At 43.2% G+C, this 12,541-nt stretch overlaps 1 protein-coding gene across 3 annotated transcripts in view; it reads left to right on the forward strand.

Annotated features, from left to right (window-relative positions):
- runx1 (RUNX family transcription factor 1) overlaps nucleotides 1–12,541 on the forward strand; it is a 40,485-nt gene that overhangs the window by 17,646 nt on the left and 10,298 nt on the right. For 2 of the 3 annotated variants that reach the window (XM_038998293.1, XM_038998292.1), the window contains exons 3-4: nucleotides 9,234–9,490; nucleotides 12,212–12,368. In XM_038998293.1, coding sequence (XP_038854221.1) covers nucleotides 9,234–9,490; nucleotides 12,212–12,368 — 414 coding nt within the window. Of the gene's footprint in view, nucleotides 1–7,298; nucleotides 8,010–9,233; nucleotides 9,491–12,211; nucleotides 12,369–12,541 lie in introns of those variants that run through there. The other variant, XM_038998294.1, reaches the window with a different exon arrangement.

The raw sequence follows: 12,541 nt of genomic DNA on the forward strand, positions 1-12,541 counted from the left end.
CAGCTGGACCGAGTGTGTGTGGGCTGTTTGTCCCATTCCTGGAGTGTGAGTGTGTGTGCGTGCATGCGTGCGTGTGGCTATGTGAAGGTGTGTGTCTGTTAACCAGGTGCTGGACCGCTCTGTTCTGTCACTTGGCAGTGCTGCTAACTGATATGTCAGAAAATCAATTAATTACCTTTAAGTAGCAGTTAACTGCATCCAAACAATACAACCCCATGAATTATAGAGGAGGTGTGAGAGTGCGTACGTGCAAGCCTCAATTATTTCCCCTCTATTTTAACTTGAGAGTCACTATCACTGCTTTCACAATGTTTGATTACAGAAACATTCAATTCCAACTTCTGTAAATCTTCTACAATAAACTTAAAACAATCTGCTAACACTTTCAGTGAGTGAGTGATGAGTGACTGGGTGATGAGTGACTGATGAGAAGCTCTTTGAAGCTCTATGAGACTCTTCCCCAGGCTGTATCTCTCCATCGATCCCTTGTTCAGGGAGGTGGTGGAGGTGAGGGGTGGAGGTGGTGAGGAGGGGCGAGTGTGTGGGTATTGATCCTCAGTGTGGCCCTGGTGCTGGCCTCAGGGTGGCCCCGACTCTAGAGACAGCAGGGGACAGACTGCCCCTGGCACAGAGAGAGAGACAGAGAGACTGAGAGAGTGAGAGACTGAGAGAATGAGCGAGAGCGAGAGACTGAGAGAATGAGAGAGAGACAGAAAGGACACGAACACAGCAGTCCCCTAAGAGAGGGAGAAAGAGAGAGATAAACAAGTATAAAGGAAAAGACGATTAGAGGGACAGTTCAATCCACGTCCCCAAAGAGAAACTCTGACCTGCAGAGATTGGCAGAGTGGAAGAGGAGGTTCCAACCAACTAATACAGTGTGCGAATCCAGCAACAGTGTGGTAACAGAGGCGACACATCCTGTCAAACTCGTCCCTAGTAGTGCCTTCACTAGACCATCATGACCTGCTGTGGCGTACCAGATCCCTGCAACACACACACATTCGGTGTCCTGTGGTACTGCCACTGGTGTACCCAGAGTTCCATTGGGCCCAGGTCTGTGGGATAGTGACTATGAGTGGTGGATTCGGGGTGTGTGTGTGGAGGACGACCCAGAAACCTCAGTGGCCATGCACCAACCTCAGCCAGACCAGAGGAGTGATCCGTGTCACGCTAGGTGGTTTCCAGGAAGCCAGAGACCAGCCATAGTGGTCATGTCACCTAAGGAGCTGTCACTGGCAAATCAAACTGTCTCCGTCATTCGAATCTGGTTTACAGATCTTCCAGTGTAAAGACCGTGTGGTTTCCAAACTCTGGCGTGAACCACTGAGAAAATGGTCCTTTTCATGTGATCCACAAACTCGATGACAATTACTTAAAACACAAACCAGTCTTTATGGCTAAGGCCAACTCAATCCCCTGCTCTCGCAAGTTTAAGTCTTCGACTTTATTTTCACCGTTTGTCAGAACTTTAGAAAAAGAAGAGAGGGAGAGAGATGAGAGAAAGACATGGAGGGGGGAGCGATAGAGAGAGGAAAGGAGAGAGAGAAAAATCATTTGAGTCGCTAAATGAAATTAGCAGGTCTGAGTTGCCTGAGGGCAGAGTGATGCCGAGTCCCCCGGGGCTACGCTTAGTGAGGGAATATATTAAGCATGAGTGGATGCCATCCGTTTTCCCCTCCTTTCTCTCCTTCTTTCTCTCTTTTTCAGTTTTTCACTAATATCTTGGGCGAGGGGGGAGGTGGGTAGGGGGGCGGTGGGTATAAAAGGATGAGGGTGAGAGTGAGGGGGATCTAGCTTTCCATATTCCTGTGCTGGGTCTTAAAAACCCACCCCACCGTTCGCTCCGCAAGTACCCAGAGACGAAGCATGAATCCTGGGCCCTTCTCCAACTCCGGTCCCCTGTCCTGGGCCATGTACCTGATGAGGAAAGGCCGAACTGGCAATGGGCTCTTTGGTAATCTATCCTGCTTTTATTACTACACCTGCGTCTTCGTCTACCCCTTCCTCTTCACCGTTATCATCAACATCATCACTGTCTGCCTCTCAACCACTGTCGTCTTTGTCTTTGTTTGTCAAATTGAAAGACATTTGCCCTGAATCTTCCTTATCTCATCTTTACCTACTGCTATTTCTTCATGATCTTCATCATCATCCCCACCACCATCATCATCATCATCACCCGCTTCCTCTCAGCCTTTTTTATCTTCTTTTGTTTACTGTTCTCTCACCTCTCATTCTTTCTCCAGTCTGTTTTCCAATGTTGTCCTGAATGGGGTTAAGAAACCAAGAGTGAAACATTTGATTGATACAACATACAACAGTTTTTATTTCTGTGTGCTGCGGCTGTATTTTGGTTTGAGTGGTTCACCTTACTTGATGCTAACTGATGCTCAAAAAACAAAAGACTGAATGATGTGCTCAAGATATTTCTTATTTTACCTCGAAAAATGTTTCGGCTATATTAATCTGTAGACCTATAGGTTCATGGGTAGGCTATATTAATCTGTAGGCCTATAGGTTCATGGGTAGGCTATATTAATCTGTAGGCCTATAGGTTCATGGGTAGACTATATTAATCTGTAGGCCTATAGGTTCATGGGTAGACTATATTAATCTGTAGGCCTATAGGTTCATGGGTAGACTATATTAATCTGTAGGCCTATAGGTTCATGGGTAGGCTAGATCCGTTGTTTATGCTGATGACTTGTCATTTAAACCAATCATCTCTCCAGAATTGATTCTTTCCCAATGCAATGGAAGCGGCCTCCAGTTAATCGCGCAAACATGCTGCAGCGTGTAGCCTCGCGACGCATATCGATAGATTTGATAGCCGACTACATACATTATTGATCAAGCAGTTTGCGCCTATCAGATTACCGCTGCTCAGAGGTGAACGGGACGAGAGGAAATACAAGCCTCTCGCTCTCTCTCTTGTAGAACTCTCCCTGCCTCAAAGTAGCAGTTCTTCCTTTAGGCAACAGTAAAGTCGGTTCATTTGTGAGGAAATATTTCCTTAAATTATATTGAAATCGCGATTTTTTTTAATGATTGAATATTTTAGGCCGTGATTATAGGCTATAGGTTTTTTATTTCAATAATATAGGCAACCAACATTTTCACGGCTACGGCTTTCAAAAATCAGACTGCATCACATTTATTTAGCATGTGAAAAAACAAAATTGTATTTGTTTTAATTAGAATCGAATGTATTTAATTTGATGTGTCATATAGGAGTAAATAGGCTATTTGCTTTGTTTTATTGTTTTTAACAATGATCTAATTATTAGCACATCTCCAAGGGGACATTTTAACTGAGCTTTGTGTTTTATTAATCAAATCCTAAATGTATATACGACGATGTTAGAATAGGCTATAATAAATTAAATCTCCAATTATAGATTTAGTAGGATCCGTTTGCAATCAAATGTATCTCTTATACTCTGTTAAACTGATGTGTTGAGAACCGCTTCATCAGTTTGAAATATTTTGTGTCCTAAATTTCAAACATAAATGTAGTCCTAATTTGTGGCCTATTGTTTGGTTGTTGCTTAAAATTAAGGGACAATCTGGTGTGCTGGTCGGTTCTGCGTGAAGTGCTGTGGTGTGCTGCATTGTAAAAGATAACATTATCGGGGCGGCAGGTAACCTAGTGGTTAGAGCGTTAGGTCCGAAAAGTTGCCGGATCGAATCCCCGAGCTGACAAGGTAAAAATCTGTCGTTCTGCCCCTGAACCAGGCAGACCATTATTGTAAATAAGAATTTGTTCTTAACTGACTTGCCTAGTTAAATTTAAAAAATGTAAAGATGAGTTGTGTCCGTCTCTCACCACGGATGTATTTCAACACAAACAATTGCGACAAAATGCGTTTCCAGTCAAATGCTCAAACGGCGGCTGGCCCGGGCCTTGCCGTCACGACACACACCTGCACAGAGATATAACTAGCCTACGTGAGTCATTGAATGTGGTTATAACGGACTTATTTGATTGACAGAATTATAATGCTTTATTCAAGGGGACATGATTGACTTCAGAGCATTATGTGGTTTTATTGTAAAAAAAATATATATATATATTATTATGATTATTCAGCCATGTCACAAGTGGCTGGCCTTTTTTGTAGGCGATTTAGCTTCTGCTTCTTTTATCCGGCACCATTGAATCATATTTCCAGTAAGCTGTTTGGATGTGTCAGTGAAGTTGATGACTAATTATACTTTTAAACACGCACAAGCGCATGGGAAATAAGCCTAACTGATGGACAGTTATTCTGTAGGCCTATGTCAGCACTTCCTAAGTAATGGAACATTGATTAATCAGAGGGAATCCACATAAATATTTGTTGTAGTTTTTCTAATAAAAAAACTGTTTTGGCCTTGAGAATGTGTCCATTGCAAAAAATACGCACCATTATCCATTATTCGTTACGGCCTAAATTAATCAATCCAACATCAAAAAAATGTTAGGACAGTAAAAATCAATTTAGGATTCTTTGCACCGTGTTTACTGTATATAGAGCAAAAAGGCCAGTCACTTTCCATCACGGACACTGTAGTCGGTCCGGTCAGGCGGATGCGTAAGCCGTTACATTTTTTATCATCACCCCTGTGGCTATACGTTCTTAAAACACGGAGAGAGGAGATAAACTGACAGTTCTCTAAAACTCCCCGACAAGGCTGTCAGACTGACCTCTCTTTGTCAAATCAAACTGAAAAACTCATCAGACGAATACTTTCTGCTGAGCTCTGCGTGTACAGGTGGACTAGACTTCATAGTCATTATGGCAAAGACACATAGCCTGTGGCGATGAATATCGAACTGGACAATCGAAATGAGCTCAACACAGGAGATAATGAGAGAACAAAATCATAATTTTGGATTCCAGAATAATTTTCTTTCTGCTTTGATCTGAATTTGAAAGTAGCCTACAATGTGGGGTTAAATCATTTCCATAATGCAACATATTTACACCATGCAAAAATATTCACATATAGACATAAGATCGTCTGTTTTTATTTACATCGTCACGCAATATAAAATAATTCTCTACAGTGAGGCCTGCGAGTATGTTACAGCTTTCCATTTGCCAGAGAGGTGATTTAGATCGTATGCCGCCACCTATTGTTGATATTTGGTGCAGCCACGACGCCCACACTGCGCACTGACACTACAAGGCCTGGGAGGTGCTTTATGCGGTCGTGGAAAAAGTGTTCTACGGTCCTACTTCAGTAAAAGTCAAGACACCTTTAAAGAAAATGACTCAAGTAAAAGTGAACGTCACCCAGTAAAAGTCTAAAAGTATTTGGTTTTAAATGTACTTAAATACTCAATTGTCATAGATCCTATTTGAGTAAAAGTAAAAGCGATACGTGAAATTCCTTATAATAAGCTAATCAGATGGCACAACGTTCTTGTTTTTATATTTACGGACAGACAGGGGTACACAGACAGGGGTACACAGACAGGGGTACACAGACAGGGGGACACAGACAGGGGTACACAGACAGGGGGACACAGACAGGGGTACACAGACAGGGGTACACAGACAGGGGTACACAGACAGGGGGACACAGACAGGGGGACACAGACAGGGGTACACAGACAGGGGTACACAGACAGGGGTACACAGACAGGGGGACACAGACAGGGGTACACAGACAGGGGGACACAGACAGGGGTACACAGACAGGGGTACACAGACAGGGGTACACAGACAGGGGGACACAGACAGGGGGACACAGACAGGGGTACACAGACAGGGGGACACAGACAGGGGTACACAGACAGGGGGACACAGACAGGGGTACACAGACAGGGGTACACAGACAGGGGTGTTTAGCGAGTCAGCCAGATTAGAGGCAGTAGGGATGACAATGAGTTATATTGATAGGTGCGTGGATTTGACCAATGCTGTACTTTTGGGGGTCAGGGAATACGTATGGGAGTAAAAAGTACATATTTTCTTTAGGAATGTAGTGGAGTAAAAGTTGTCAAAAATATAAACATTAAAGTAAACATACCCCCCCAAAACTAGGCTACTTAAGTAGTACTTTAAAGTATTTTTACTTAACTACGCTACTTTACACCACCATCTTTATGTGGCAACGTTGTTTTCCACAGCAGTGGAAAACAAAAGGTAACTTTCATGCTTACTTGCAGATAACTGTTTATTTGAAGTCTTGTTGTTGAGGATGAGAGCCTACATTCTGACACCGTGAAAGCTGCTTTTTAAGCACGTGCATTTACGCTCTGTCACACTATCATGAAATACATCCCCTGTTCAATGGTTACTTTATTCAGTATGTCTGTGTTGTGCATGGATTGTGGAACCTACTATAACGTCAACCTCTGAACCCACACCACGTTGGACACTAGCCATAGTGCTATAGAGGGGGAATAGGCCTATAAGAAATGGGACATCGTCCCCAAAATGCGTCGCGGTGGCATAATCTATTCGCAGATGTGATGCAGCCTGGGTTATATGGTTAGAGCGGTGACGTGGTGGCTATTGCTGATATCATATTCCCCGAATAAATCAGCGCATGACCAATACGTCCACTGGAACAGTACACGCGCCCTGGAATTCAGCAGAATGCCTGTCTTTGTATAAATGTCCACCTCATCGATAGATGAGTCATTTGGGACTCTCTCTTTACTTTTCCTGTTATTGCACGTCTATATAGGCACATAGGCTATGTCTTATTGGCTAACTTATTGCATGGATATTTACTCATTTTATTTTGTTATGGTGTATGCAGACTATGTTTTGACACCGACATGAGAAATCATCCAGGAAATATCAGGCATTAGGTAGGCTAAAGTGTATATCCAACTAAATATGTGTGTTTGGTGTACAAACGCATAGGCCTAATTGTGATTTGGGCAGTTTTTTTGTGAACAATCATTTGAATCCACCTCTCAATATATTTTCTTGTGTGTTTTTTGTTTTTGTATTGGTATCCAACATCCAAATGCACGCTGTTGACTTTTATGTTAGAACCACAATACTAGAGCGCGACCGCTGTGTCCGTCTCTCATCGAGCACCGCAGCCCCAAAGTGGAATTCCATTGACTGGCCCGATCCTTCCTAAGAACCCACAGTTCTCCATCCCTGGACGGACACAGCTCTGATTGGTTAAACCCTCCCGGACTCTCCGTAGTTGCTCGATTCCATTGGCTGAGATCTGTCTCTATGCAAATCCAACCCTGGAGGGACGCATTCCAGCACTGCGGACTGACTGCCAGTAAAACCCTGTCTCCCACTGTCGGGACGTTCATTCATACGCAGCAACTCAACTCTATACACAACCGGAGCATTCAACAAGGGTTTGTCGAAATATAAGGCTGTTTGCAGTGACACATCCTAGCCTATTCCTCGTTGACATTCCAGACAATATTTATAAAAGCGAAATTGAAGTATAAACGTGTTTTCCGTCTCCCATGTTGGAACGCATAGAGACGAGAAGATTCCTATTGCGAATTGGGGAGCCATAGAACATCCATCAAAGTTGACCTTTTGTGGCGAGTAACTCACAAGTTATTGAAGGACAACAGAAGAGGAAAAGAAGAGAGAAAAATAACCCAACTGGACTTTCTTATTCGCTGCTCGCTTGAATGCGCCCTGAGACCTCCTTGGATGACGGTCGGGTTTTATTTAGTATCTGGTCGGTGGATGCCTCTTCAGTTTCTGTGTCCATAACACGGATCATGGAATGAGGACTTCACACACCGAGATTTAGCGGGATGTGCGTCATTTGTTAACCGAAGGTCTTTTACTCCACTACAACGCATAGACCCAGTTTTATTCGTGCCCACGCAGGTACCTTCAGACTCTCGCCTGATTTCCACTGTTGATCCACGTGCCTTGGGAGAGTTCATCTAACGACAACGGGTTTAATTTTAGAGGCAAATATCAGAAGAAACATAGAGCTATATATTCCACAGAGAGTCAGTTTAACTGGATCCTACTGCGGTGTGCAAATGGTCTTCCTTTGGGACGCCAAATACGGTACATTAACTTATTTTCACATTTTACGCACGGTTGAATATGTGTTGGTATCTATACCCATCTTGTCCTGTCTAACTTATCAACACCATACTGTGGCAGAACCTGTGTATTATTATCAACCAAGATTTCAACTTCCCTCTGAACTGTGGTTTAGTGCTTTGTGCATGCTAGGTTACAAATGTAGCCTGTAGCCTACTCGCTGTGAGAGAAAAAACCCGTTGGCGTCCTGCCAATTATTATGTTTATTTCCTCTTAAAATCCTGGTTTCGGTGTGTTTCTTGGCTGTGTGAATGTGCGCGGATATAAATGTACGCACAAATGTCAACACACACGCACACACTTGAGGTTAGGCTACATTAATCAGTTGTCACTAGATACCACAGCCACAAAGTCATAAACCCCGCCTATTTATATCTTTTATCTTCATAAAATCAGGTTTTAAAGCTAAACTTAACCCTGAACTTAAACACACTGCTAACTTATTCCTAACCCTAAATTAAGACCAAAAAGCTCATTTGAGTTTTCATGAAGTTTTACGATAGGCCTACAGACTATTTTAACTTTGTGACTGTGGTAACTAATGGAAACCACATTAAAACACATTACTTCCCCTCATCAACGGTTTATAAATAAATCCTTCCATCCACAGCGCGTGGTTTGCTGTTAGTATTGGATGGTTAGATGAGAGCAACACAGAGTTGGAGTTCAGTCCAGTTCTGTGGTACACTAGTCCAAGTTCTGTTGAAAGAGCGAGAGGCAGCAGCGGTTTTTAAACCCCCGGTAGTTCCAAACCGCCAACATGTGGCATCGATTGTGGTGGGCTTGGCTGAGTGGCAGACAGACAGACCGACCGACAGCGCGCGCCGGGCCCTGTCAGACACAGCATCGCTGGCTGGTTTTTAACGGTTTGGTTTCACGTGTCTCCGGCTCTCCAGGGTTGGGTTCCGCTGTTGTAATTTCACTGCTCTCTATTCTGAGAACTTGTATAATTCTGTGCTCTGAAGGCCAACTTGAAACTACATGCACATTGATAAACAGAATAGAAAATACTGATGATGTGCACAGTTCAAAATGTGAATAGCCTAAATTCGTTTTTAACTTTTACGAAGTTATATGCTTTATTGACATACTGTTGACTCTATAGTGTGTGCGCGCATGTACGCCTTCGTTGTGTCTGTCTGTGTCCTCACTCACTTATTTATCTACATCTACATCTTTCTCCAGACCCAGCACCTGGTCGGCGCTTCACCCCCCCTTCCACCACCCTATTGTCAGGTAAGATGAGTGAGGGTCTGCCCCTGGGTGCCCAGGAGAGCAGTAGCGCCGCCCTGGTGGGAAAGCTGCGTATTGCAGACCGAGGCATGGTGGAGGTGCTGTCAGATCACCCTGGAGAACTGATGAGGACAGACAGCCCCAACTTCATCTGTTCTGTCCTACCCACACACTGGAGGTGCAACAAGACGCTGCCCATCGCATTCAAGGTGAGTGAGTGAGTGAGTGAGTGTGTGTGTGTGTGTGTGTGTGTGTGTGTGTGTGTGTGTGTGTGTGTGTGTGTGTGTGTGTGTGTAGTGCTATATTTGTTGTTTTATTTTGAATTATTTCTGGAGGCTATAGAGGAACGTTTTCCTGCGCAAATTTAGTCTGATGGCAACGTTTCTCATAAATGTCTATGTATGTGTGTGTCAAATAAATAAATAAAAAAAATATATATTGTCAGATGCACTGGATACAACAGGTGTACCTTACCTTGAAATGCTTACTTACAAGCTCCTAACCAACAATGCAGAGTTTTTAAAAAGTAAGTAAGAAAAATTTGCTAAATAAACGAATGGAAAAATAGTAACACAAATAAAAGAACAATAACGAGGCTATATACAAAGGGTACCAGTACCGAGTCATTGTGCAGGGGTACAGGTTAGTCCAGGTAATTCAGGTATTATGCACATGTAGGTGAAGGGGTAAAGTGACTATGAATTGATAATAAACAGAGAGTAGCAGCAGTATGTGTGTGAAGAGTGTGAAGAGTGTGAAGGAATGTGTGTGTGTGTGTGTGTGTGTGTGTGTGTGTGTGTGTGTGTGTGTGTGTGTGTGTGTGTGTGTGTGTGTGTGTGTGTGTGTGAGTTGCGTCAATATACACGTGTCTGTGTTTTGGGTGTGTATGTGTTGAAGTGTCTTTGTAGTATGTATGAGTGAGTGGTTATTGTCCAATGAGTGTACATCGAGCTTGTGCCAAATTTCTGTTGTTGAATAAAATAAGGTGGTTAATGCAAGTAGTCTGGGAGGTTATTTGATGAACTGTTCAGCAGTCTTGAGGGTAGAAGCTGTTAATGAGCCTTTTGGTCCCAGACTTGGCGCTCAGGTTGCCGTGTGTGTGAGATGGTGCTTGATAACTGTCCATGAGCAGTACCCAATCTCCCAACCTCATAACTAGCTACCAAGAAGCCATTTCAGGCTATCAATCAAGTTCCAGTAGCTAGCTTGTCTAACTATCTTAGTTGGCATGCCAGCTGGCAAGGTTGATAGACTTAGAAAAGCAAGCAATTACTAAATGTACTGAATTAGACTCACGTTCCTTTCAATATTTTACCCAGATTTGAGCAGAGAATCAGAGAAGCATATTTAGTTTCAGGAGGATACAGACAGCTCAAGATGTATGGTTACATATGCAGAAAAATACAATTTTTGACATAGAATTAAGCATAATGATTATGGCTCTAGATTGCCGGAAAAATCTGTTTCAGGTGTTTGAAAAACGCAAAATTCTCCAATTTACAGACGGACCCCCCCCCCCCCCCTCACATATTTTGTGCCCCCTCAGATTTTTGGGGTGCATGACGCCCCTGGTCACAGAATAAACGTTTAATTGGAGAAAAATATTATTATAGCCATAGCCTATTCCTTTACAGTTTTTCACTTTGTCATGCAGTTCTCAGAATTGGAATGATGCACGTCAATGTCTCCCAGTTGTGTAATTAGGCTGATGTCGTTCTGGGCATCCATAATGGGAATTATATCATCCAAGTAAAGTACTTTTAAGCACTTTAGGACAGAAGCGTGAAAAAAGCCATAGAAAAATACTGTAAAATCAGATTGAGGGAGTTGTATACATTATGTACATTATAAACAAAGTCATAGGCGGATGTTGTTGCCATTAAGTGTGTGTTTGTGTCTGGATGTTGTTGACCGTCTGCTTGAAGAGCTCTATAATCGTTTCCTCATTATTGTTTGTTCTGCAGGGCCGTTTTCACGCTCCACCGAACCTCTCTCTCATGTCTGACTTCCGTAGCTCCCCAACAGTCCTCCAGAATGTAAACTATACTGGGGCTGCCAAACACCCGTATTTTCCATCTCTGCCGTGTGTGTGGGTGAAGGGGGGTTGTGTGTGTGTGTGGACTAAAGATGTAGTTTCTCAGTTGAAAAACAGAACAGAGCTGTAGAACCCATGCCCGGTATCTCCTCTGTACATTTGCACGCTGATTTGTGGCCATGATTACAGTTAATATGAAAATGACTCTCCCTGGGTCTATTTGCGTTGGGTGTGGAGCTATTCAGTCTGTAGTCTGGGTGGCTTTCTGGAGCACAAAACCGCCCAGACTGCCCTCCCATTTAGTAGACCCAGGGTTGGAACAAATTACTGAGAAATAGACTAAATAGATTCAGAATGAATAATTCATTCATTATGAAGTACTATAATTTATAATTTGTCAATATTATTTTTAAAAGTATAAACATAGTTGAATACACTCGGAATAGAGTGTTGCAATATAACTAAAGATGCTCCTCTTTTACCAAATACATATATCTACACACGGGCGCAACTTGGTTTTAGAAGTGGGGGGGACATAATGGTCATTATTATAATTTTTTTAATTATCCAGTCGAATAAACTCTCCAAACAGCCTACCCGACCGCTCGGAGGCATCCTAAAACACACTGTTGCCCCGTTTTGTATCACAATCCAATGATAAAACGGGGGGGGGGGGGGGGGGGGGGGGGGCAAAAATGCATGTCCCCCCCGTCCCCAGTAAAGGTTGCGCCTCTCTATCTACCTGATAATTGATGTTTTGTGTAAAGTGTTCAATGTAAATTACGTGTGTAATTATGTTTATGTATTGTCTTTTTTTATAATGTGCAAGACAAGCAATAAAGTTTCCATCTATCTGACTGTGTCTCTGTCTCTCTCTCTCCTCCTATTGCCGTAGGTGGTTGCCTTTGGTGATATCCCTGACGGTACCTTGGTCACGGTGATGGCAGGGAACGATGAGAACTACTCAGCAGAGCTCCGCAATGCCACGGCCGCCCTCAAGAACCAGGTGGCTCGCTTCAACGACCTGCGCTTCGTAGGCCGCAGCGGACGAGGTACACACGCACACACACGCACACGCACACATATATATATAGATACACTGATATAGCTCTCTCTCTCTGTCCCTAACGGACGGTGAACCGCAGTTACTCCAAATCAGGTACAGGCAAATGTCATGCCTTATCTATTTAAAACACAGGCCTCTCTGTACATAAGCTAGCTGTTA

Source organism: Salvelinus namaycush, chromosome 7 (assembly GCF_016432855.1).
Source record: "Salvelinus namaycush isolate Seneca chromosome 7, SaNama_1.0, whole genome shotgun sequence".
Taxonomy (NCBI): domain Eukaryota; kingdom Metazoa; phylum Chordata; class Actinopteri; order Salmoniformes; family Salmonidae; genus Salvelinus; species Salvelinus namaycush.